This window comes from Oryctolagus cuniculus, chromosome 7, assembly GCF_964237555.1.
Source record: "Oryctolagus cuniculus chromosome 7, mOryCun1.1, whole genome shotgun sequence".
NCBI classification, from domain to species: domain Eukaryota; kingdom Metazoa; phylum Chordata; class Mammalia; order Lagomorpha; family Leporidae; genus Oryctolagus; species Oryctolagus cuniculus.
The window spans coordinates 129,719,711-129,744,759 of record NC_091438.1 but is presented as its reverse complement, the minus strand read 5'-3'; the positions used below and the strand labels follow the sequence as shown (position 1 = coordinate 129,744,759).

Genomic DNA, 25,049 nt, shown 5'->3' with positions numbered 1-25,049 from the left:
CCAGCTCAGTGCCAGTCGCCAGGCAGGATCTCAGTAAACACCTGGGCGAGGAAGGGCGGCCTGAGCGGAGGCACAGACGCCCCCGGATTAACGGGGACCCAGGGCAGTGGAGAGGGGCTGCAAGTGGGGCCGGAGATCTGCGCTGGGAGGCGGAGGCCGGTTCACGCCGGTCCCGCACCCCTTTGCATGGGGTCCTGACCCTTCCCACCTCTTCCTCTCTCTGTGGCGCTGACGCCTTCACTGGGCTGCAGCCCCTCCAGACTGGTTTCTCTTCCTGGAACCGCCCCTCCACCCAATCTCCCTCCCCATGCTTCTCACACACTGCCCTTCTCCTAGACCTCTGCTTCCGCAAGCCAGCCCCTCCCCTCAGGTCTGGCTCAGGGGCCTCTTTATCTGGGCCAGCGTTCCCTGAGGTTGGCTAGCTGGGTGAACCCCTCCCGTCCCCTGTGACCTTGGTCCTTTTCCCTCCTGCCGCCCCCCAAGCCCTGGTATTGCCACTCTGCAGTTTTCCCTGTGAGCCAGACCCTGGAGGTGAGGCCCGCACTGTCCAGTTGCCACTGTCGCCCCAAGATCTAGTATGCAACCACAGACATAGAACGGGAGGGAAATGAGTTTTATCCTGGCTGGGGCACCACGGTGCCAAGGAAGAGGGGGGATTTGATTTCTGAAGAGGAAATCCTAGGATTCAGCTGATGTCCATGGCACAGTTCTGTGTCCCCTGCGCCGGGCCAGGCTTTCTGCATGTGGGTTCCCATGCATCATAACCTGAGTCACACATAAAACTCACCGCACCAGTCCTTGTCACGCATCCAGTGCACTCAGAATGGTGGGTGACTGCCACGGGGTTCATCTTCCCCCCCAGCTCTCAACAACTTCCCCTCCCTGCCCCACCCCACCCCAGGCCCCTACAACCACCAGTCTCTTCCTATCTGTGGATTTGCCTAGGAGGGACATTTCCCGTAAAGGGAATCATATTTGTGGCTGCCTCTCAATGGATGATTTCACCAAATCCTCCTCACAGTGCCATGAGACAGATGTTAGTTACCCCCTCCCCAGGTGAAGGGAAGCAGACTGCGAGGAAAGAAGCAGTGTGTGTGTCCACGAGGGGACGTCCTGAGCTGCGCTGGATTCATTACACAGGGCTGGGGGGGTGGGGAGGGAGCACCTGCTCCTGGGTAACCAGCCACAGGCCACACAGAACCGGAAGCCTGCCTCCCAGCCCCTTTGGTGCCACTCCCTCCTGCATGCAGCAGCCCCGACCAACAGAGGCAAAGTCCTTGTCCACTCCCCTCAAATCCCAAAGCCCCTCCCATCCGGGCACCTGTTCCCAGCTGCAGCCTTGCCTCCGGGTCCGAGCTGCGCCAGCTTGTTCCGGGACCAGGCCTTTCTTTCTGACCGCCATCTATAATGGCTCGGTAAATCCTTTCATTTCGGAGACCGCTTGGTCTCAGGACTCTTGCATTCATGGGTCAGATGCGCTCAGTGAATAGTCACTGCACGTCCACCCCGAGGCACATGCTGGAAGCAGCAGAGGGCAATCGGCTAGATCCCCCCACCCACCCCTGCCGTGTGGAGAGCAGACAGCTGGGTGTCAGCTGCTGCCTGCGCCTCAGCCAGGAGCTCTGATGCAGTGAACAACCTTTGCCACCTTCCACGGCAGCCCTGGCAACCAGGTGACGGGCTCTGTGCTCGCTGCCGGGGACAGTTTGTGCCACCTTAAGGCTCTCATTGTGATGAGGACGGTGGACAGCACCAAGTACACAATGAGACTGCTTCAGATAATGGTCTGTGAAGAAGCTCAAACTTCACGTGAGCATGAGAGGAGGGGCCCCTCTAGCTAGCTCCGTCAGAAAAGGAGGGGACTTCCTGAAGAGGGCACGTGTGAGCGGAGACCCGGGTAAGAGAGACAGGGAAGGCCAGTGTCTGGGGCAAGAGCCTTCCAGGCAGAGGGAAGAGGCAAGACACACAGCCAGAGGCCGGAGTGCGGCTGGAGGCTCCCGACTGTAGGAGGAGTCAGTGAGGAGCGGTGGGAGGGGCCACGTCAGGGGCCTGTCAGTGAGGAGGTGGGAGGAGCCACACCAGGGCCTGTCAGTGAGGGAGGTGGGGGGAGCCATGTCAGGGACCTGTCAGTCAGGGGGCAGTGGGAGGAGCCACATCAGGAGCCTGTCATTGAGGAGGTGGGAGGAGCCACACCAGGGCCTGTCAGTGAATGAGGTGGGAGGAGCCATGTCAGGAGCCTGTCAGTGAGGGAGGTGGGAGGAGCCACGCCAGGGCCTGTCAGTGAAGGAGGTGGGAGGAGCCATGTCAGCAGCCTGTCAGTGAGGGTGCAGTGGGAGGAGCCACATCAGGAGCCTGTCATTGAGGAGGTGGGAGGAGCCACACCAGGGCCTGTCAGTGAATGAGGTGGGAGGAGCCATGTCAGGAGCCTGTCAGTGAGGGAGATGGGAGGAGCCACGCCAGGGCCTGTCAGTGAAGGAGGAGGGAGGAGCCATGTCAGCAGCCTGTCAGTGAGGGTGCAGTGGGAGGAGTCACGTCAGGAGCCTGTCAATGGGGGGGCAGTGGGAGGAACCATATCAGGAGCCTGTCAGTGTGGGAGGTGGGAGGAACCACGCCAGGGGCCTGTCAGTGAGGAGCGATGGGAGGAGCTATGCCAGGCACCTGTCGGTGAAGGAGGTGGGAGGAGCCATGCCAGGGGCCTGTCAGTTACCTGGTGGAGGCAATGGGGGGGTGTCATTTCCTTGCCCCCTCCTGTGACACCTTCCAGTTAAAGGGGTTCCTGGGTGGTCTGTGAGGAATGGCCCAGAGGGCCCGGGGAGACACAAGGTGACCAATGGGAGGCTGGTGCAATCATCCAGGGAGAAGAGCCAGGAGGCCGCGGGAAGAACGGCTGTGATTCTAGACGGATTTTAAAGTGGAGGCTGTCATGGTTTCCTGACTGGGTGTCAAGTTTAAGAAAAAGAAGGCAGTCAAGAATAACTCCTAAGCAACTGGAAGGTTGGAGCTGTCATTTTTCAAAGATGTATTTATTTGAAAGGCAGAGTTACAGAGAGAGAGAGAATCTCCATCCGCTGGTTCACGTCCCCACATGCACAACAGCAAGGTCTGGGCCAGGCCCAGGCCAGGAGCCTGGAGCTCCATCCGGGCCTCCCACGTGGGCGCAGGGGCCCCCGGTACTTGGGGCATCATCCGCTGCCCTCTCAGGTGCACTAGCAGGGGGCTGGCCGGGACTCCAGCAGGGCTGATATGGGATGCCGGTGTCGCGCCTGCTGGGCCACAGCGCCAGCCCCAGAGCTGTCACTTTCTGAAGTGGGGGAACTCTGGGACCCACAGACAGGGACAGGAGTCAGGACTCAGCTAGCAGCCATTGAGACACGCACCCAGAGGCACCCTCAGCAGTCATTAGCCTGCGGCGGGAAGGGAGGCCAGAACTGCAAACTCCGCTGGTGAGACCCCCATGGAGGAGCAGAGAGCAAGCGGGGGGTGGGGGGGCATGGAGTGTGCCGCGGTGAGGTCAGGGAGGGGCAGAAATGCCAGAAAGGAGACGCAGGCGTGGCCAGCGTGGGGAGAGGCGCCCCACCCAGGAAGAATGGTTTCACGGGCAAGGGCTTGGTCAGCTGCGTCAAATGTTGTAGATAGGTCAACTAAGATAGGGATTGACCTTTGAAATCGGCAGAGGAGGTCACGAGCGACCTTGGCAAGGACAGTTTCACTGGGGAACAAATATATGTAGTCTAAATAATATAAGATAATAGAAAAATAAATAATATATATTTGAGACCAAATGCCCAACTATAGCCTGCCTGACTACGAGAGCAGAGGAGAGAGGACCCGGAGACCACTGCTCCGAGGAATTTTGTTTGGAAAGAATCAGAGACCTGAGGAGGCAGACTCTGGAGCGCGGTGTGGGACAGCGAGGTTGTAGGAGTCGTTGGGCCGTGCGGTTACCTGGTCAGAATAATCCAGGAGCCAGGTGGGCATGCTGCACCCTGGTTAAGTCTTCCCTTGGTATGGTGTCCCATGTTGGGGTGCCTGGTTCGAGTTCCAGCTGCTCCGTTTCCAATCCAGCTTCCTGCTACTGTGCTCCCTGAGGGTAGCATAGCAGATGGTGGCTCAAGTACACGAGTCCCTGTCACTGCATTGGAGACCTTGACCGAGTTCTGGACCCCGGCTTGAGCCTGGCCGAGCCCTAACGGTTGTGGACATTTGGGGAGTGAACTAGTGGATGGGACACCGCTCTCTATCTCTCTGCCTTTCTTTCTTTCTTTCTTTCTTTCTTTCTTTCTTTCTTTCTTTCTTTCTTTCTTTCTTTCTTTCTTTCTTTCTTTCTTTCTTTTTATCTACAGGAGAGACAGGAAGTTGATGATACAGAAGGAGGAGAGGGAGGGTTGGAAAGTATGCAGTCCCGGAGGACTCCCGAGGGCGGGGTCACGTGTGTGGGAGGGGGCTGGCCTTGGACGGGAGCAGGAGAGTCCCTCTGAGTCACAGGAGGAAGGCAACCTACAGGGCAAATACAGGAGGCCTGTGATCTTCCGATGGCTTCCAGTTTTCCAGAGAAATGGGAGGCAGTGTCCTCAGCTGAGAGGGAAGGGCGGGGAGCAGGTGCTGCCATTTGAGAGAGAAGAGAAGGTGTGAATCCATCAGCCCAGGGCACAGGGGAGAGTAGGGGCCCGAGCGACAGGCTCGCCAGGCAGCACCGATCACCCCGGGGGTGAACGGACAAGGTCAGTGAGTTGCGCGCAGTGATTTTTGCTTCCAGTCACTCCAAGTGCAGGGGGGGAGGAGATGGAGAGGGATTTAACTAGGGCTGGAATTTGCCAAGCAAATGTTCTGAAGCAAGAAGGGAGCTGAGCCGTAGACAAGGGAGTCATTGCAGCGATGGGCCACAGAGTGGGGTGGGGAACCCAGGAAAGGGGATACGGATTTCAGGCTCGATGGCTGGGGTACTAGGGAAGGGTCATGGGAAAGGTGGAGGGTGGTGGGCGGACGGTGGCAAACAGGTTACCCAGGGGATCAGGGTCTTGATGAAGATCAGTCCTAGGGAAGGAACCACAGCACGATCCGGGGTGGGACCTACAGGCCGGTGGCGGTTTTGCCTTGTCTGGAGCAGGTGAGTAACTCAACCTTCTGCAGCCGAGGTCTAAGGATAACACTGTTAATGCTCCGCTGATAAACGGCAGAGCTAGGATTCAAACCCAGGCTCCGACTCTAGTTCTAGCACCTTCACGATCCTATTGCAGCCACTTCGCTCTGCTCCTGTGAGTCAGACCATCAAGGTGTTCAACTCCTCACAGTCATCGGGAGTGACAGGCAGCAAGCACTTCCTTGCCAAGAATCGCTTCTGTATCCCAAGGAAACTCCAGGGCTGCTACCAGAAAAACAGGGAATGGAGGCTGAGCAAGCGAAAGCATTAGGCAACCTCATCCCACCCACGCCAGCTCCTTGCTCCCAGAAGACGCAGCCCTCCGTGCGATGGACGGACAGGACTTCCAACCCAGAGGCCTTGCAATGGTTGCAGCTGCGGGAAAATGCATGTCACAAAAAGGCTCCTGTGGGCCGGCGCCATGGCTCAATAGGCTAATCCTCCACCTTGCGGCACCGGCACACCGGGTTCTAGTCCCGGTTGGGGCGCCGGATTCTGTCCCGGTTGCCCCTCTTCCAGGCCAGCTCTCTGCTATGGCCAGGGAGTGCAGTGGAGGATGGCCCAGGTGCTTGGGCCCTGCACCCCATGGGAGACCAGGAAAAGCACCTGGATCCTGGCTCCTGGCATCGGATCAGCGCGGTGCGCCGGCTGCAGCGGCGGCCATTGGAGGGTGAACCAACGGCAAAGGAAGACCTTTCTCTCTCTGTCTCTCTCTCTCACTGTCCACTCTGCCTGTCAAAAAAAAAAAAAAAAAAAAAAAAAGGCTCCTGGACCCAGCACTGACAGATGCGCAGTCACTATTTGCTGGGTGGATGCAAGGCTAGAATTCCAGGGGGCGCACTTGCTCCTTCCAAGTTCCAGATGGTGTAACCCTTTCCTGTCTGTGTGGGGACTTGTGTTCCGCAGTGAGCAGGTGCCCCTTGTGAACAGGGGGAGGACACCTTCTTCCGCAAAGCCTCAAGAGGGAGGCTGCCCATCTGTGGCTTCTGGTCACTTCCGTCCTCCAGAGAGGACTCAGTCTTTCCTTGGGATGTAGAAGTGCCCTTAGGAGAACTACACACTCCTCCTCCTCCTCCTCCTCCTCCACCTCCATGCAACCTCACCTCCCCTGGAGGCTGGCCCTTCCCCACTCCTCAATTGCCAGGCAGACTCCAGCATTTAGAGTCCCCAAAGTCCCACTGAGGCCTGGAAACTACGGCCAATCACACAAGGGCATCCAGCTCAGCAAAGGATGTATCCACAGCGGGGTTTCCTAGGAAACCTGAGACGAGGGACCGGTTTTGAGATTGTAGCTTCTAGGGGCTCCTCACTTCCCCAAGGGAGCCAAGGCTATCGTGGTTGCGGTGTTGCACAAAGCCCTGGGGAAGCGTGTACAGAGTCTCTTACCTCCCCCTGAAACTCCAGTATAATCGCCTCCTGCAGTTCCACATCAGAGCCAACACTGAGGCTCAGAACGGTTCTTCCCAGGCCACCAGCTCCACTTGCCTCGGCTGCTGGGTAAAGAATTAGCACACACACACCGTCTGTGGCCTTCCGTGGTTCATTATCTCTGGGGTAGCCAGGGATAGGAGGGACTGCCACACCCTGTCCATGCCAGCAGCCAGAGGCGGTAGACCCGCTGGAAAGAGCTGCCCACCATGTGGCTCTGAGGACCTGGCACAGTAGAGCTGGTCACATTCTTGTTTCTCGTGGAGGCCCGTGCAGAAGGGGAACAGAGACAGGCTGGTGCCCACGTATGCCCCCAGGGATTGGAGCTGTGCCCTTGTAGAAATTCTCTGGGGGCCGGTGTCACTTGAGCCTGGGTGTGACATCTCTCCCCAGGGAGCGGGAAGCCCACACCGACCTTGTTCCAGTTGCACACTTGCACGCAAGTTGGCTGGGGGAGGGGAGGGGGCAGGGTGGTGCTGGCAAAGCAGGAATGTGCCCTCAGGGACAAAGGGTTAAGAAAAGGGTGGAGTTGGGACACTGCCTTCAACCTTTCTTTGTATCATCCCTGTGCCAACCACCAAATAACCCCTGAACAATGCTGAGTGCTAATGGACTTGGGTTGTCACAGCCTCTTACCCTCAAGCCGGCACTGAAAGCAACAGGGAACAGCCAGAGCAACCTCCTGGCCTGCAGTGCAGCTTTCCCTCATAAAATGGGCTTTGTATGCTAAGCAGGCTGTGTTTGAGGCAGGAGGACAGTGAGTCACTTGTGATTCGGCTGTCCAGTGTGCTATTGGCTGGAGGATCAGAGTGACCTGGTGTCACTTAAAGGCAGGACACTCTTCAAATCCCGGCCTGGCTGCCTTTGCCTTTTAAAGGGCCCCACTCCATCAAAACACAGCAGAGTTGAGCTCATTGTTTTCCCAGAATAAAATCTCTAATGCTTTCTAAGTACACAAGGACTGGGTTTCTTGCATCATTTTCCAAGACTGTAGGGAATGACGTGTGTGGGTGGCAGGCTCCTCCCCGTGTGTGCTGACAGGGACTTAAAGAAAAAAGATTTATTTATCTGAAAAGCAGAGTGACTCAGAGAGAGAGAGAGAGGGAGATGGATCGATCTTCCATCTGCTGGTTCACCCCTGAAGTAATCGCTACAGGCGGGGTTGGGCTGCTGGAAACCAGGAGCCAGAACGCCATCTTGATCTCCGACATGGGTAGCAGAGACCTAAGCACTTGGGTCATTTTCCACTGCCTTCCCAGACGCATTAGCAGGGAGCTGGACCAGAAACAGAGCAACTGGGACTTGAACAAATGCGCGGATGTGGAATGCTGATGTTTCGGGCAGCAGCCACAATGCCAGCCCCTGGCAGGAACTTTAGCCAGCTTCCCGTTTGGGCAGCACAGCCTAAGAGACCCAGTGCAGTTAAGCTTTCTGCTGTGGTTCAAAATGGCGTCAAAGCTGAGCTCCACAAGGTAGCAAAGCAAAATGATGACAGTGACAACGAAAACCGTCTCAGAAGTCTGCCAGTCTGCGAGGTATAGCCGACACCTTTTTGGCACCTGCAAATGTTCATTAACTGTTAACCATTGTCAGTGAGGTTTGTTCCTGTTCTAGTGTACGGCTCTGTTTGCATTACTGGGTAAATTTCATTCTCACCAAGGTCAATAACAGTTTGTTATGCTTCAGGGAAGTCCTGAACTTCAAGCTGCTTGCACCGTGTGTGTGTGTGTGTGTGTGTGTGTGTGTGTGTGTGTGTGTTGGGGTGGGAGGGGTGAGGGGAGATTTCAGCTTTGGGCCTCACAAGACTCCTTGGGGCCAAATGGCCTTTGTCAGGCAGTTTGTATAAAAGGGACTTCATCCAAAGCCTCTGCTGAGTTAACTGGGCCTTCCACTAAATAAGGCCTTGTTTCCTAGAGGTTTTCTCTTCTCCACAAGGAAGCTAACACACAGGATTCCAGGTAATCCACAGCCCTCACCACAGCTTGACACAAACACCTGGCACCTCTCCCCAGCCCAGCGGGAAAACACACTCAGGCACACTCACTTGCTGACGTCCAGCGTGGTGTTCCAATAGGCTTTTCTCACAAACAGGGCCTCTCCCTTCAGAAACAGCTCCTGGAACAAAGGCAGAGATTACTTCTGAATTGACAACATGGCTTAGTTGCTGCTGACAGTGACCAATATCATCGACTATTAACCTAAAAAACAAATTACTCTTTTCTTATTTAGCAGGAAAGATACTTTACCTTTCTTTGCTGATGAACATGAGGAATGATTTATTATTCTTAGACGTCAGGAAAACATAGAACTTAGGAATCCGGTTAACGTGTTGCTTATTTTAAGCAAAAGAAAGCTTCTTAGTGTTGTATGGGCAACATTTATTTTGTTATTAAAAAGTAAGTTTGACAGACAACAGAGACAGTTAAGGCACTTACGGAATATACAAAGGCACTAGCCTTTGGGGCTGCACATAGCAAAGAAATATCTTAAATACTTCTGAAAATATTTTAGAAGCCAAGACACAAGGGCATGCTTTAGGAGAACATAGGAATGTAATTTGGAGGGAAAAAAAGGCATATTGGAACTACCCATTTCCTTTAAAATCACTGCACAAAACAAAGCAGCATTCAACTTCACATTCTGACCTTACACAGTTTATATACAATAGCTTGACTTAAATCCAAGAAGCAAAGACAGGGCTCTCACTCTGCTTATTCTGAAAAATAATTACAAGGGACACCCAGGTTCTGGCAGGTTCACTTGAGAGGCATTTGTTGTGTAGAAGAGAACAGACTGAACACTTTTTTTTTTTTTTTAACAGGCAGATTTAGACAGTGAGAGAAAGACAAAGAGAAAGGTCTTCCTTCCGTTGGTTCACCCCCCAAATGACTGCTATGGCCGGTGCTGTGCTGATCCAAAGCCAGGAGCCAGGTGCTTCCTCCTGGTCTCCCATGCGGGTGTAGGGCTCAAGCATTTGGGCCATCCTCACAGACTGAACACTTTAAGGGGTGTCCTTGATGTCAATTTGAGGAGGGGGCCAACTTGGAGAGAGTCACCCACTTCCTCCAAACACAGTCTCTGCTGGTTCAGCCTTGAATTTCACCAGTTTTGTGTGTGCATAACGACTTAACAATTTCACCCAGATGGTTCTCAATTGTACCACCATTTCTGCAAGACTATAGACCTTGTCTACGAAGAAAATTAAATGGAGGGCTGGACATTTGGTCCAGAATTAAAAAAGAAGCTTGGGATGCCTGCATCCATGTCAGAGTGCCTGGATTTGAGCCCTGGTTCTGCTTCTGATCCAGCTTCCTGCTAACACACACCCTGCGAGGCAGCACATGATGGACCCAAGTACTTGCCACTCATGTGGGAGACCTGGATTGAGGTCCACGCTCCTGACTTGGGGCCTGATCAAGCCCTGGTTGCTGTAGAAATTTGCAGGGTGAACCAAGAGATTGAAGATCTCTCTCTGTCTCCTGCCTTTCAAATAAAATACAAATAAATAAATACAAACTTTAAAAGGAAAATGTATTTATGAATTTGACAAATCTTTCTCAGTTGTCATCCATGGAATGTATGCCAAGATGCGTTGCATAGGAGTGTGCTTCTTTCTCCCCGTAGTCTTGCCAAGGCAGGGTACTATAGAACTCATGAATTTTTGCCAAATTGGTAGATGAAAATGGTAGTTAAGGAGAGTTTTATTCTGTATTATTCTTTTTTAAAGATTTGTTTTATTTGAAAAGTAGAGTGATAGAGAGAGAGGGAGAGACAGAGAAAGAGATCTTCCACCCACTGACTCACTCCCCAAATGGCAGCAATGGCTGCGGCTGGACCAGCACAAAACCAGAGCCTGGAACTCCATCTGGGTCTCCCACACGAATGGCAGGGGCCTGAGTACTTAGACCACCTTCTACTGCTTTCCCAGGGGCATTAGCAGGGAGCTGGATAGGAAGTGGAGCAGCTGGTACTCCAATTGTCACTGTGATATGGGATGTTGGCATTGTAAGTGGCAGCTTAACCCACAGCGCCACAACGCCGGTCCCTATTCTATATTATTCTTACTGTAAAGAGATTGAGCTTGTTTTCTTATTTTAGAAAGCCATTTGTGGACCAGCGCAGTGGCTCAATAGGCTAATCCTCCGCCTGCGGCTCCAGCACCCCGGGGTTCTAGTCCCGGTCGGGGCACCAGATTCTGTCCCAGTTGCTCCTCTTCCTGTCCAGCTCTCTGCTGTGGCCCGAGAGGGCAGTGGAGGATGGCCCAAGTCCTTGGGCCCTGCACCCGCATGGGAGACCAGGAGAAGCACCTGGCTCCTGGCTTCAGATCAGCGCAGTGCGCCAGCCGCAGCGTGCCAGCTGCAGCGGCCATTGGGGGGGTGAACCAACGGAAAAAGAAGACCTTTCTCTCTCTCTCTCTCTCTCTCCCTGTACACTCTGCCTGTCAAAAAAAAAAAAAAAAAAGCCATTTGTATTTACCTTTCTATAGACTTTTCACAGTCATGAAATTTTGTGTTAATCTTTTTTATTGTCATTAATTTACATATTGAACTTTAAGTAATTTTATTGATTTCTAATTTACTAACATAATCTGTATTATAAGTTACAAATATTTTTAGCATTTACCTCCTGTTTTTGCCTGTTCTATTTTTAATTTATAGTAAATTTTATTCATATTTTCTTTTAAGATCTGTGCAATTTGTTTAAAAGATTTATTTTATTTGAAAGGCAGAGTTACAGAGAGAGTAGGAGAGAGAGAGAGATATCTTCCATCTGCTGGTTCACTCCCCAGATGGCTGCAACGGCCAAGGCTAGGCCACGCCAAGCCAGGAGCCAGATCCTTCATCCAGTTCTCCCATGTGGGTGCAGGGACCCAAGCACTTGGGCCATACTCCGTTACTTTCCCAGGTGCATTAGCAGAGAGCTGGATCAGAAGTGGAGCAGCTGGGACTCAAACCAGCATCCATATAGAATGCCGGCACTGCAGGCAGCAGCTTAACCTGCGGTGCCACAGCACAGGCCCCAAGATCTGTGAATTTTGAGTTTTATTTAGAAAAACCCAATCCAAGTTATAATGGAATTCACCTATGCGTTCTTCTCTCGTGGACTTTATTTATTTTGGACTTATTTGTTTGAAAGAGTGGGAGAGACAGATAAAGAAAGCTTCCATCCGCTGCTTCACTTCCCAAATGGCTACAAGAGCCATGTCTGTGCTAGGCCGAAGCCAGGAGCCAGGAACTCCAACCGGGTCTCCCACATGGGTGGCAGGGACCCAAGGACTTGGGCCTTCCTCTGCTGCTTTCCCAGGCCATAAGCAGGGAGCTGGCAGAGCAGTGAGGACTCCGATGTGAGAGGCAGCACTACCATACAGGAGGCGGCAATGCAGGCAGCGTGTCACAATGCCGGCCTGTGGCTTTCTTTTTTGATGTTTAAATATTTGACTCACTTGGAGTTCATCTTGATAAGTGATATAAAATAGAATTCCAGGGCCAGCACCGTGACACAGTGGGTTAAAGCTCCAGCCTGCAGCACCACCATCCCAAATGGGTGCTCCATTTCCAATCCAGCTCCCTGCCAATGGCCTGGGAAATCAGCAGAGAATGGCCCTAGTGCTGGGCCTCTGCACCCACGTGGGAGACCCACAAGAAGCTCCTTGCTCCTGGCTTTGGATCAGCGCAGCTCTGGTGGTTACGGCCATTTGAGGAGTGAACCAGTGGATGCAAGACCTCTCTGTCTCTCCCTCTCTGGATCTGTAACTCTGCCTCTCAAATAAATAAATCAAGCTTTCAAAAATAATAAATCAATCTTTCAAAAAACTTTATAATTAAAAATTTTAAAAATAAAACAGAGACCCAGCTTACTTTTTTAGGTAGTCACCAGGGGTTGTAACACCATTTATTAAAATGTGCCGCTTTTCTCTTTTTTGACCTGGTGAATTCCTGCATGCATTTGGGTTCCTTTTTAACATTTTCTCTTCTATTCAATGGGTCTGTGGATTTGTGTGCCAGTACCACGTGGGTCTAATTATTGAGATTTGAGATGTGTCTCGTGCGCTAGCGAATATCGCCACGAAATAAACCACCCTGTAATTTAATCATTTAAACAACAATTGCTTTATTATATCTCACAGTCTATGCGAGTCAGGAATTTGGGCGGTCTTGGCCGGGTGGCTCTGGCTTCTTCACAGCCGGCGTCCTCTGACGTTCTGGTCAGACAGGCAGAGAGAGACCAGAGCGGCGTCGGAGGGGCGCAGGGAGGCGCTGCAGCCGCGGGGGCACCCCGCACCGCTTGCTAGGGAGCCCCCTAGACAGCCTCGCGTGGTGTCTGCGCATGCGCTGGCGTGGACTTCCTCACAGCATGGCGGTCTCGGGGACGTCAGACCGTCAGACCGGTTGCACTGCAGACGGCAGTCCCGTTTCCGGTTCAGGTGTCTCCGTGAACAGAGCAGGAAGAAGCTGCCTCGTCTGTTCTGAGCTCGCCTTGCAAGACACGCGACATGATCTCTCTGCATTCTCTGGATTACAAGTGAGTCATGCCGTGGAAATCCAAGGCGAGGAGCCAGGGGCCCGCCTCGCCATGGGCAGTCAGGTTGTGGGAGCCACTGCTGCGGCCAGCTTGGGAAAATACAGCCTGCCACCTCTTCCTTTCTGATGTCTTTGTTGATCTCCTGTTTCAGTTTCCCTGGCTCTAGCACCAGCGGTACTGGCTGTTCCTTCAATCAGCCTTTTTGGAAACCTGATACTTTATTTGCTTATTTATTTAAAAGTCTGAGTTATGGGGGGGGGGGGGAGATCTTCCATCCACCAGTTCATCCCCCAAATGGCTGCAATGGCCAGGGCTGGGCTGGGCCAAAGCCAGGAGCCTGGAACTCCATCCAGGTCTGCCGTATAGGTGGCAGTGGCCTGAGCACTTGGGACATCTTTGACTGTTTTCTCAGGTGCATTAGCAGGGAGCTGGATTGGAAATGGCACAGCCAGTACTTGAACAGGGCACATATGGGATGCCAGCATCGCAGGTGGTGGTTTAATCTACTGAGCCACAACACTGGCCCCCTGAAAACGTACATTTTATAAATATTTTTAAAATTCATCTCCCATTACCTTTTTTCTTTTTCGTTTTGAAGGTGGACAAAGAGAAAGACAGAGATCTCCCATCTGCTGGTGCACTCCCAAATGCCAGAAACATCCAGGGCTGAGTTAGGCCGATGCCAGCAGCCAGGAACTCCATCCAGGTCTCACACGGGGGTGGCAGAGGCCCACGCACTTGAGTCATCACCGCTGCCTCTCAGGGCGCACGTCAGCAGGAAGCTGGGGTTGGGAGAAGAGCTGCGACCTGAGAGCAGGCGTTCTGATTCGGTTTGTGGGCATCCCAGCCAGCAGCTGAACCAGTAGGCCAAACGCCCATCACTGAAAATAAGATTTTAGAAAAATCAAACGATAAGGATAATGTTGTCTGTATCTGGTGGGGGAAAAGGGGTAGTTATAGATAAAAGGCACTGCCCTGATCCATGTGGTAATGGATTACAGTTGGTGACATCCTATGATGTCACATTTAGCTTAATATAAATACAAATAATTGCATATTGAAGTATTTGTCACCTTGGGTATATACATGAGTTTGTGTAACACACTTGTTTCCTTGCTGTGCCAGCTGAGGGAGCCTGGAAGCAATGATTCACTAGTAAAATGAGCACACTTGATGCCCAGACTTGTTTTTTCAATAGAAACTTCAGTTTATTTGAAAGGTAGAGAGACACTGAAAGAGACATAGAGATCTGCCGTCCATTGGTTCACTTCCCAAATGGCCAATGGCCGCATCAGCTAGGGCTGGGCCAGGCTGATGCCAGGAGCTCAGAATTCCATCCAGGTGCCTCATGTGGGTGGCAGGGACTCAAATACTTGATCCATCTCCTGCTGCCTCCCACAGAGCACCTTAGCAGGAAAGTGCATTGGAAGCAGAGTGCTCCAGTATGGGATGTGGGCATCTCAAGCTGTTTCTTTCTTTTTCTTTTTTTAGAGATTTCTTTATTTGAAATGTAGAATTACAGAGACAGAAAGGAGACTGATCTTCAATCCGCGGGTTCACTCCCCAGATGGCTGCAATGGACAGGGCTGGCCCAGACTGAAGCTTCATCTGGGTTCCCACGTGCGTGCAACAGTCTAAGGACTTGGGCCATCTTCTACTGCTTTTCTAGGCCTAATTAGCAGGGAGCTGGATTGGAAATGGAGCAGCCGGGACTCGAACTGGTGCCCATTTGGGATGCTGACACTGCAGTCTGTGGCTTAACTCATTGCGCCACAGCACAAGCCTCTCAAGCTGTTTCTTAATTGCTGCACCAAATGCCTGTCCCACCAGATTTTTTTTTTTTTTTTTTTTTTTTTTGACAGGCAGAGTTAGACAGTGAGAGAGAGAAAGGTCTTACTTTTCCATTGGTTCACCCCCCAATGGCCGCTATGGCCGGTGTGCTACACCAATCTGAAGCCAGGAGCCAGGTGCTTCTCCTGGTCTCCCATGCGGTGCAGGGCCCAAGCACCTGGGCCATCCTCCACTACCCTCCCGGGCCACAGCAGAGAGCTGGCCTGGAAGAGGGGCAACCGGGACAGAATCTGGCGTCCCAACCGGGACTAGAACCCGGGGTGCCAGCGCCGCAGGCAGAGGATTAGCCTAGTGAGCCGCGGCCCCGGGCTCTGTCCCACCAGATTTGGGTTTCTGATACCATCCTCAAGTAACGAAAACCGAAGTTCCTTGTGGAAATTGCTGCTACTGGGACTGAGGCAGGAAATACACCAGATGGGGACTGATGTGGTAGATCAGATAAAGTCTGTTGCCAGTGACACCAGCATCCCATGTGAGCATGTTTCAGCTGCTCTGCTCCTGATCCAGTTCCCTGCCGATGCACCTGAGAACAGCGGTGGAAGATGGCTCAAGTGTTTGGGCCCCTGCATCCACGTGGGTGATCTGGAAGAAGCTCCTGACTCCTGGCGTTGGACTGCCCAGCTCCAGCCATTGAGGCTATTTAGGGAGTGAACCGGCAGATGGCAGGTTCTCTCTCTCTTTCTATCCTCCCCCCCCCATTAACTCTGTCTTTCAAACAAAAAAATATTTTTTAAAAAGTATAAAGTCTGGGGCCGGCGCTGTGGTGTAGTGGATAAAGCCACTGCCTGCAGTGCCGGCATCCCATATAGGCACCCGTTCAAGTCCCAGCTGCTCCACTTCCCATCCAGCTCTCCTCTATGGCCTAGGAAAGCAGTGGAAGATAGCCCAGGTCCTTGGGCTCCTGCACTTGTGTGGGAGACCCGGAAGAAGCTCCTGGCTCCTGGCTTCGGATTGGCGCAGCTCCGGCTGTTGCAGCCAATTGGGGAGTGAACCAGCAGATGGAAGACCTCTCTCTCTCTCTCTTTCTCTCTCTTTCTCTCTCTCTCTCTCTCTTTCTCTCTGCCTCTCCTCTCTCTGTGTAACTCTGACTTTCAAATAAATAAATAAATCTTCTTTTAAAAAAGTATAAAGTCTACCTTATTTTTAAAATTTTTTAAAGATTTATTTATTATTTGAAAGAGTTACAGAGAGAGAGGAGAGGCAGAGAGAGAGAGAGAGAGAGAGAGAGAGGTCTTCCATCCTCTGGTTCATTCCCCAATTGGCCATAATGGCCGGAGCTGTGCCGATCTGAAGACAGGAGCCAGGAGTTTCTTCAGGTCTCCCACGTGGGTGCAGGGGTCCAAGGACTTGGGCCATCTTCCACTGCTTTCCCAGGCCATAGCAGAGAGCTGGATTGGAAGTGGAGCAGCTGGGACTAGAACCAGCGCCCATATGGGATGCCGGTGCTGCAGGCGGTGGCTTTATCCACTACACCACAGCACGGGCCCCATCTTTATTTTTTTAAGAAGCACTAGCTCCTCTGGCTCAGGAGGACAAGATTTGCCACAGTTTATGGGCTGTGTCCTGGGTGTTGCCAGCCACTGCCCCAGTTCCCATTGTCCCATTGGCTCGGGAAAGAAGAAGCCCAGCTGGCACTGCCAGCCCCAGCCTGACTCTACACCATCCTTCAGGTGAAAGGTCACACAGTCCCTGACCTAAACCTGGGTTGAGAGAATGGGATGTTTTCCCCAGAACCTCCACTATCTAAATGGGCCTTGGTCAGCCAGTCCTCATCGCTCCAGCCTGAGCTCCCACCCAGCCTTCTGTCCATTACCCAACCTGGTCCACTGTCCCTACTTCCCCTGCACCTAGTCCCCTCCCCTCCCCAGTTTCCAAATGGAAGGTTGGGGGCGGGGACGTAGAGAAAAGCAGTCCCAGCCCCAAAGAAGCAAGCATAGAACAGAACCCCCATGGTCTGGGACTGGCCAAACCCCTTGGGGTCAAGGAGGACACACCCTGGGAACACCTGGTACCACCAACCACCCCAACACCCACGCTAATCTAGAGGTGCTGTGTCATTCCCATCAGCAGCCCAAAACTCCTGAGAGCACTCTGTAGGAAAGACAATACTGAGGCTGCCCACAGGACCTGATGGTCATCACAGACAGTGTGTAGGTGGCACACACATCAGGACGGCCTGTGGTGGGACCACCCAGTACACAGTCCCTTCACCATGTGCTTTAGGTGCCTGAGTCTGTGCAAAGCCATGTGTGTTCTGGATGGCAAAGACAGACAGGAGCGCACTTGTCTTGTAGATGGCCCCTGTGGACACCTGCTGGGCTGCCTCGTCTCTGGACAGCATCGCGTCCTTGCCTCGTACCCTGCCAAAATGAGGGTTGTCCTTCGGACAAGAGCCTTGAGGCTTCAAGTCCTCAGATTTCTGCCATGAAAACCATCTCCTGTTGCTCAGGCCACACATGCCAGAGCCTGAGGTCCTTCCCACCTTCGCTCCACAGTAGATGGCACAGCGCCTGGCACACAGGAGGCACTGGGTGGACACGAGCCTGCGTGGCGGGGCTCCTGCGAAGCTACAGGCCTGTCCTCACTTTGGTTTCACTCACCTGGCCCTGAAGAAGGACTTCTCCAAACACAGCAGCCCCAAATCTACAGGTTGGCTATGAGAAACATCCCAAATGTTCAGTATCACTTGAAACAGGTGACACCACCAAATAAACACAGACCCATGGGTTTTGGCTTCCATAAACACAAGTCCTCTTTTAACTTTTATGGGCACAACATATATTTATATTTTATATATTTTATATATTCTCCCACACAAGTGCAGGGGCCCAAGGACCTTCTACCGCTTTCCTAGGCCGTAGCAGAGAGCTGGATTGGAAGTGGAGCAGCCAGGACTTGAACCGGTGCTTATATGGGATGCCGGCACCGCAGATGATGGCTTAACCCACTACACCACAGCACCGGCCCCAGACTTTATACTTTATATATATATATATATATATATATATATATATATATAAAACTAATTTCATTGGCTTTTCTTTCTAGGTCCAACTGTAGACTACTTACCCCATTACTACTTCTAAATGAAAGTCAGGAGCCAGCGCAATGGCGTAGCAGGTAAAACTGCCACCTGCAGTGCTGGCATCCCATATGGGCACCGGTTCGAGGCCCGGCTGCTCCACTTCCAATCTAGCTCTCTGCTATGGCCTGGGAAAGTAGTGGAAGATGGCCCAAGTCCTTGGGCCCCTGCACCCACCTGGGAGACCCAGAAGAAGCTCCTGGCTTCTGGCTTTGGGTCGGCGCAGCTTCAGCCATTGTGGCCAATTGGGGAATGAACCTGCAGATGGAAGACCTCTCTCTCTCTGCCTCTCCTTCTCTCTGTGTATAACTCTGACTTTCAAAGAAAATAAATGAATCTTTAAAAATAAATAAATAAATAAATGAAGGTCACTAAAATGGAGCATTTGGAAACTAAAATTGGCATGGTGAGTTTACCAAAAGCTCCTGCTCCAGGGTTCCACCAGGGGCCTGGCTGTCTGGGAACCCCGATAGCCAGCACAGGTCCATGTATCCACAGCTGGAATTGCCACTATTTGGGGAAGGTGGTTTTTTTCTCTTCTAAAATTTACTTTATTGATTTGAAAGGCAGAGTTACAGAAAGAGAAGGAGACAGAGAGAGAGAAGTCTTCCATCCTCTGATTTGCTCCTCAAATGGCCACAATGGCCAAGGCTGGGCCAGGCTGAAGCCAGGAGCCAGAAGCTTCATCTAGGTCTCCCACATGGGTGCAGGGGCCCAAGGACTTGGTTTTGTTAGCAGTGACTTCTCAGCCTGCTGGGTTGTGCATGCGCTGTTCTTGCTTTCTTGTGTTATTATTTATGAATTACCTTTAGTTTAGCTCTATTTTGATCAGTGTGGTTTGCTTTGGGTTGGGGGTTAACCTTACAATGTGTAGAACTGCATGTTTGCTTAACACTGTCTTTGGTCTATAATTTCCCATAACCGAGACTTCCAAGATGTTTATTTTTTGATTTCAGGATTCCTATTGTAACAGCAGATGTATGCACAACCCACTCAAAATTTGTGCAGTGATATTTGAACAGGTTGTTTATAAATTGAGGCCATTTCATTTACTTACAGCATCATTTCAACAGATGTAAAAATATTTTCACACTTAGAAGACATTGTTGTATAATACAGATTCTTGTATGCAAACTGTGCACTGTTTGCCTTCTATTTAGCTACCGACCATGAAGGGTGTTGTTTCCCAGTTGAAAGTTGGCAAGAGCAGAGGGGCCCAGGGTCTTAGCACCTGCCAGAGTCAGAGGCCCAAACCTCTCCATTCAGAGCAACCACGTGTCAGTATCTGTGTTATTTTCAGGAAGTACAGACACTACCCAAGGGCTCTCCATACACCTGCGAAACAACAGCAGGCTCACCAGTTTTCCCAGAAACAAAGGACAGTTCCACAGACGTGTCCTCTGCCCACCATCACCATCCTGCCACACAATCAGCCCGGGCATTTTCCAACTCCACTCCTCGCAGGTTCAACGATCTGGGCACCAAGACCAGCTGAAGCCTCAGGCATCAACCCCTCTCCCTGCTCCCACTCCCACTTCCACCAGAACCTTGTCCAGAGAAAGCTCTTCCAGGCCTCAGACCTGGGAATGGGTACGTGTGTGTCCCTCAGGTGCTGGGGTGGACCTCTCTGGTCCTTTTTCTTGTCACTGCAGGAGTCAGAGCCTCCCCTGGGGCTTTTCAGGGACCTTCAGAAGAGTCTGGGACAGGAACCCAACTTCCCCTGGAAACTGAATTCGAGCCTGGTAGATCCAGAAGAAAATTCAGCATCCACCTGTCCACCAGCAATGCACTCTGGGAAGATGCAGACACCTAGACCCAAGTTACGCAATCTGGCACCAGGCTTCCCCCACCCCCCACCCCAGCCCTTCCATCCCAGGCCAGGGGGCACCTGACAGCTCCTCCCCCTATTCTCTGCAGGGGCCTCCCCACCAGCATCCTGCAACCTGGGTCCTGTTCTACTCTGGGAACTGCTAGGGCCGGGAGAGGTGTTGTCTCAGGATGCAGCAGAGGTTCCCAGGGTTCCCGGGGCCTTAGGGGCTTTGCCAAGCCGCTGGGACATCTGCCAGGTGTCACCCAGGCATCACAGCCTTTCCAGAGTCAGTGCTTCTCCTGGGAGGACGCCAGCTGCCCCGGCACCCAGGGAGAGACTCGGTTCGCTGCACAATGCAAGACATCAGGCCAACAGTGTGCTGAGCCTCCGTGTAGTTTAAGCTGAGGTCCAGCCACACTGGGGACTCTCTCCCTGCGTTCCTCAGACCTGCTTAACATGGGGCCTAAGGAGTGACCAGCACCGAAAAACAAGAACCAGATCAGAAGTCCAAGTCCCAGGCTCACCATGACCTCAGGGTGCCAGCGAGAACCAGCGCAGGCCTGTTTTGCCATCTGGAGAGGCACACACGATACACCGAAAGGTTCTTGGTCGCCCTGAGCCCCGCAGAGATCCCCCGTGGCACACACGCACCCTGCTCTCTGGGGTCCCGGGTCCCTGCCGGTGTCCTGGGAGTGTACGTGCGGAGTCCTCTGGGCCACGGTGTGTGTACGCACAGGGAGGAGGGGAGACCCCAGAACAATGTCCTCCCCCCATCCCTCCTCAATAGGCGGAAGCCACAGGCTTCCTCCCTTTCCTGCCGCCCGCCTCCTGTGCGCCAGCCCGACGGAGGACTGACGGGAGAGGGAATGGCCAACATCAGCCCCACAGCCCCCAGGTCTGTCCTGAACCATAACCCTCCCATCCTCCACCCCCCCACCCCTGCCTCCAGTGGCCCCATTCCAGGCCACTCCCATCCCCAGCCTGGTGGGGGCCAGGCCGGAGGGTGACAGAGCCAGGCAGGGATAAGAACTTCCCACCCTTCTCTCCTGCTCTCCTCCCATCCAAGCCACCTCATTTCCTCTTCCTCCGCAGCACCCAGGCTCCCTGGACGGCACAGGCTGAGCACTCAGACGCGTAGTCCTGACCCCAGGCCTAGCTGCACCCGGCTGGCCTGGGTCAGCCTCCGGAGCATGGTCTGCCTGGGTCCCACTCCCCTGCTCGCCATCTTCTTGCTGACTTCTCACGTTGGTAAGTCTTGCCCTCGCACTCCCACCTCATTCCCGGGGCCCTGAGGCCCTGATTTGGCCCCTAGAAGCCCTACTGTATCCTAGAGACAGAAAGTGCAATGGTGGTTGCCATGGCTGGGGTGGGAGGAGTCTGGTTAATGGGTACAGCATTTCCATTTTGTAAGATGGAAAGGATTGTGCAAGGCAGGTGGTGCTGATGGTCGTACAGTACTGTGTACATGAGTTCAGGAGCACCGAGCGGTACACTTAAAACAATACATAGAACTGGGAAAAAGATAGCAACTCTCTCATGACTGCCATCACTTTGACTTGTTAGAAGGTGGAACGAGCACCAGGAAAACTCAGGCAGGAACTGGAATTCAGTGGGGGAGGGGAGCTGCCTTGACCCTGTGCGATCCTAGGACAGCCTGGGACTCTGCGAAGTTTCCAGTGGGTGCTCTTAGGATAGTGTGTTGGATTTGTTCAGTCATTCACTGGACACACACATACTGAGCTCCGAGGTCTTGGGCTAAGGACTGGGCCGTTCGTGTTAATGAGGTATTGTATGCAGAGGGCCCAGTACAGTGCCCACACTGGGTGCCCCACTTAGCGTTTCTGAGCAAGTGGCAGCCGGTTCCCTCCCTCTGCTCTCTGAGTGTTCAGAGTCCAGCGGGGGACCCTGGGCGTGGGATGGGAGCTGCACAGTCAGCACAGCTCCAGAGGCACACTGACCAAAGGGAGACGCCTGCTTGCTCTGCCCTGGGTAACCCACCTAAGGGGAGTCAGGAAAGCCCTCCTGGAGGGGTGCTCTTTGCTCCAAGCGCAAGAACTAGCAATGCAAGCCTCAGAGGCATGGAGGTGCATGGCAGAGCAGAAGGAGGGGGCAGAGTGTGAGCTGCAAGGGGTTCAGGCGCAGGCCCACGACCCTGCAGGCCCTGAGGAGCCATGGGAGGTCGCAGGCAAGAGTCACAAGGTCAGATGCGAGTCTTGGTGGGGTCACTTTGGAGCATGTGGCTGCTGGGATGGCCCTGGTGAGTAGGGATGGGGATGAAGTGCGGAAACTTTTAGGAAACAATTCACAGAATTCTGAGACTGGCTGGGACAGCCAGCACGGAAGTGTGGACTTTAGAAACAGAACATGCTGAGTCTTTAGAATCATACAGACCTAAGCGTGTGACCTTGGGCAAGTTGCTTAACTTCTCTGAGCCTTTATTCCCCTTCAATAAAATAGGGATAATAACACCCACCACCCAGGTCAGTCGGGAAGAGAAAATGAGAGGACATCAGGGAAGTGCTTAACTGACATCCAATAAACATTCATTATTACGACAGGGGGAGTCTGAGATGCCTGCGGGCTGGGCTCTGGGTGGCAGGTGCCATGCACTGAGTCAGGGTGCACTGGAGTAGGGCGGCTTTGGGAAAAGCTGATGGAAATACAGGTTTGAGCTGCAAGGCCGTCAGCTCAGTTTCTGACTCAGAGGTGATGGTCAAAGCCAGGGGTGGATGAGCTTGTGAGACAATCCAGGTGCCTCCACCTCCCCAGAGGTGTGAGGAGCCGACGGAAAACAGGTGCCCACCCCCAGGAGGCATCAGGAAGGGCTGGCTTCACTTATTCAGCATGGCTCTCTGAGCCTATTAACTGATAAACCGAATGGCATTTAAATCAATTAATTACTTCATCATTAACCGGCAGGAACAAAGGGGGAGGGGCTGGGAGGGCCTGGCTCCCTACAGTCTAGATTCGGCCCCACCAGGCCATGCCCACTGGAGCTCAGAGCCTTGCATTCTGTGCCACTGCCAGGCCAAACCCAGACCATCCTCTCCCCACCAACCATAATAGCTTTCAGGCCCCTCCCCCCACCCCACCTAGAATGCCCCTATTCTGCCCTGGGAGCTCCCCTCCCATTCCCTCATCCTGGCTCCCGCTCCAGCTTTGAAAGCCCTCCCTCAAGCTTTATCTCCCAGGAAGCACCCCATTCCCCACCCGCATGCTGGGTGGGGACCCCCTCTCTGTGCTCCCGCACAGGGCACCCTGCCTTTGCTGGCTATGTCCATGTCTGCCTCCCAACTTGGCAGTGAGCTCTTGGGAAGCGCAGGTCGCAGGTCGGGGCCCTCCCTGTTTCCTGGCCTGGCGCCAGGGGCTTCGCGTCGGCTCCACACCCGCCAGGCTGCAGCACCCAGGCCCCGCACCTTCGATGCAGCCAAGCACTGCTCAGTTTCTGCGGGGCACCTCCGCTCTCCACAGCTCCTGACCCACGCTGGGCGAGTGGCTCGGCTGCACCTGCGCAGAGCAGCTTGAGGCACAAGTGGGGAAGGGGGCCTGCTGGGGAATGAAGGGAGGAAATACATAGCTCACTCCCGCGACAGCCAGCGGGCGGTAAAGGGAAGCCATCTGGCAGGGGAGGCGGGGCTCGAGGATTTGTGGTTTTGTTTTTGTTCTTTTAGGATGAAGAGACTCCAGGGCAAGGGGCCAGTGCTCAGGAAGGGGGGAGGGAGGATGGAAAAGCTGATACAGCCAAGTGGCCCTGGGGCCTGGGGGCAGGGCAGGAGCGGGGTAGGGGGGGGAGGTTAGGGCTGGGGACCCTCTTCAGAGGGCGGAGGATCAGAGGGCTGGGACCGGGCGCTCCCGGGGGATGGGTTGGCGTCACTGGTGTCCCGGCCCCAGGCGCGGCGGTGGACCTGACGCTGCTGGCCAACCTGCGCCTCACCGACCCCCATCGTTTCTTCCTGACCTGCGTGTCCGGGGAGGCCGGGGCGGGCCAGGGCGCTGACGCCTGGGGCCCGCCCCTGCTTTTGGAGAAGGACGACCGCATCGTGCGCACCCTCCCGCCGGGGCAGCCGCTGCACGTGGCGCGCAACGGCTCGCACCAGGTCACGCTGCGCGGCTTCTCCAAGCCCTCGGACCTCGTGGGCGTCTTCTCCTGCGTGGGCGGCGCCGGGGCGAGGCGCACGCGCGTTGTCTACGTGCACAACAGCCCGGGAGGTGAGGCTGACCTGGCTAGGGCCGGCGGGTCGGGGGGGAGCCCCTGAGATCACGGTCCTGGCGGGAGGGCTGGGGTCGCCACCCTGGCCGCTGACCGCAGCCTCCACCCCACAGCCCACCTGCTCCCAGACAAGGTCACACACACAGTGAACCGAGGCGACACCGCTGTTCTCTCCGCACGTGTGCACAAGGAGAAGCAGACAGATGTGATCTGGAAGAGCAATGGTGAGAGACCTGTGGTTCTGACCTCCCGCACTGGGGGCGCCCTCAGGAGCCTCAGCCTTGGCCCCTTACACACCATCACTGTGGTGCATCTGTGAACCTCCTGGCCAACCTCTAATGTCCTTTCACCGTCCTGGAGCAGGTCCCACGCCACTCTGGGATCCTGGTCATCTCCAGCCCTTCTGTAGTATGTAGAGAACCAGGAGTCTGTGGCCAGCACCCTCCTTCCCTGTCACCCCCAAATAAGCACTGTGTTAAACCCGATCTCTCCCTCTCCCCTGGGAGTCAGCTGGCACCGTCACAGTCACATAGCCCCCTTGGCAGAGAGCTCCAGGCCCCATGGGAAAGAAAGAGACCTGGTGACAAAGTGCCCACCACTGGCAGGGGGAAGTTCAGCCTCTTAAACGGATGTGTCCAGGCCAGGTCCCAGGTGCAGGAAGCAGAGTATGCTGAGGCTGGGCCCACCTGTGCCAGCTCAGCCCCAGGCCTGCCCTCCACCCCGACCTCCTTAGGCCCTTTGGGCAATGCACATGAGGAAGCTATTTCCTTGTGTGGCTCCAAAGGCTCCTGCCTTGGTCCGCAGACCCACAAGCCCCTGGCCAACCCTGGCATCCCTGAGCTGCTGAGAGAGGTGTACCCGCCCCTTAGGTCAAGGGGTCCACCCCTAGAGCAGCGGATGTGTGGAAGACCGGAAGGCAGGATGTCCAGTGCTGAGCATTGAGACAAGAAGGGGTGGGAGGTGGGGACTGGACCCTCGCAGGGTGTGGGAGAGAGTAGACAGAACC

At 54.0% G+C, this 25,049-nt stretch overlaps 1 protein-coding gene and 2 long non-coding RNA genes across 8 annotated transcripts in view; 1 reads left to right on the top strand and 2 right to left on the bottom strand.

Annotated features, from left to right (window-relative positions):
* Positions 1-2,995: 2,995 nt before the first annotated feature.
* Positions 2,996-20,667, bottom strand: LOC103350201 (uncharacterized). 3 transcript variants are annotated; one of them, XR_011390176.1, is made up of 8 exons: positions 20,485-20,667; positions 13,666-13,971; positions 8,613-8,683; positions 6,527-6,633; positions 5,267-5,365; positions 3,946-4,084; positions 3,659-3,709; positions 2,996-3,404 (listed from the first exon to the last, which is right to left on the bottom strand). It is a non-coding gene; the product is annotated as an uncharacterized lncRNA (long non-coding RNA). The 3 variants fall into 3 exon arrangements; XR_011390177.1 differs by lacking the exons at positions 2,996-3,404; positions 3,659-3,709; positions 3,946-4,084 and adding an exon at positions 4,493-4,602 and having other exon boundaries at positions 6,527-6,630; XR_007923663.2 differs by lacking the exons at positions 2,996-3,404; positions 3,659-3,709; positions 3,946-4,084 and having other exon boundaries at positions 5,141-5,365; positions 6,527-6,630.
* The window catches only part of TIE1 (tyrosine kinase with immunoglobulin like and EGF like domains 1), a 25,959-nt gene continuing 13,877 nt past the window's right edge, over positions 12,968-25,049 (top strand). The window contains exons 1-5 of one of the 4 annotated variants that reach the window (XR_011390175.1): positions 20,338-20,434; positions 20,621-20,728; positions 20,926-21,081; positions 23,725-24,042; positions 24,157-24,267. Coding sequence is in view for 3 of the 4 variants with exons in the window: in XM_051856602.2 (XP_051712562.2) it covers positions 21,024-21,081; positions 23,725-24,042; positions 24,157-24,267 (487 nt within the window). In the remaining variant the exon portion in view is untranslated. Of the gene's footprint in view, positions 13,091-20,337; positions 20,435-20,620; positions 20,729-20,925; positions 21,082-23,724; positions 24,043-24,156; positions 24,268-25,049 lie in introns of those variants that run through there. The other 3 variants (XM_070076990.1, XM_008265418.4, XM_051856602.2) reach the window with 3 other exon arrangements.
* On the bottom strand, positions 22,248-23,383 carry LOC127493467 (uncharacterized). The gene is made up of 2 exons (XR_007923665.2): positions 23,250-23,383; positions 22,248-22,698 (listed from the first exon to the last, which is right to left on the bottom strand). It is a non-coding gene; the product is annotated as an uncharacterized lncRNA (long non-coding RNA).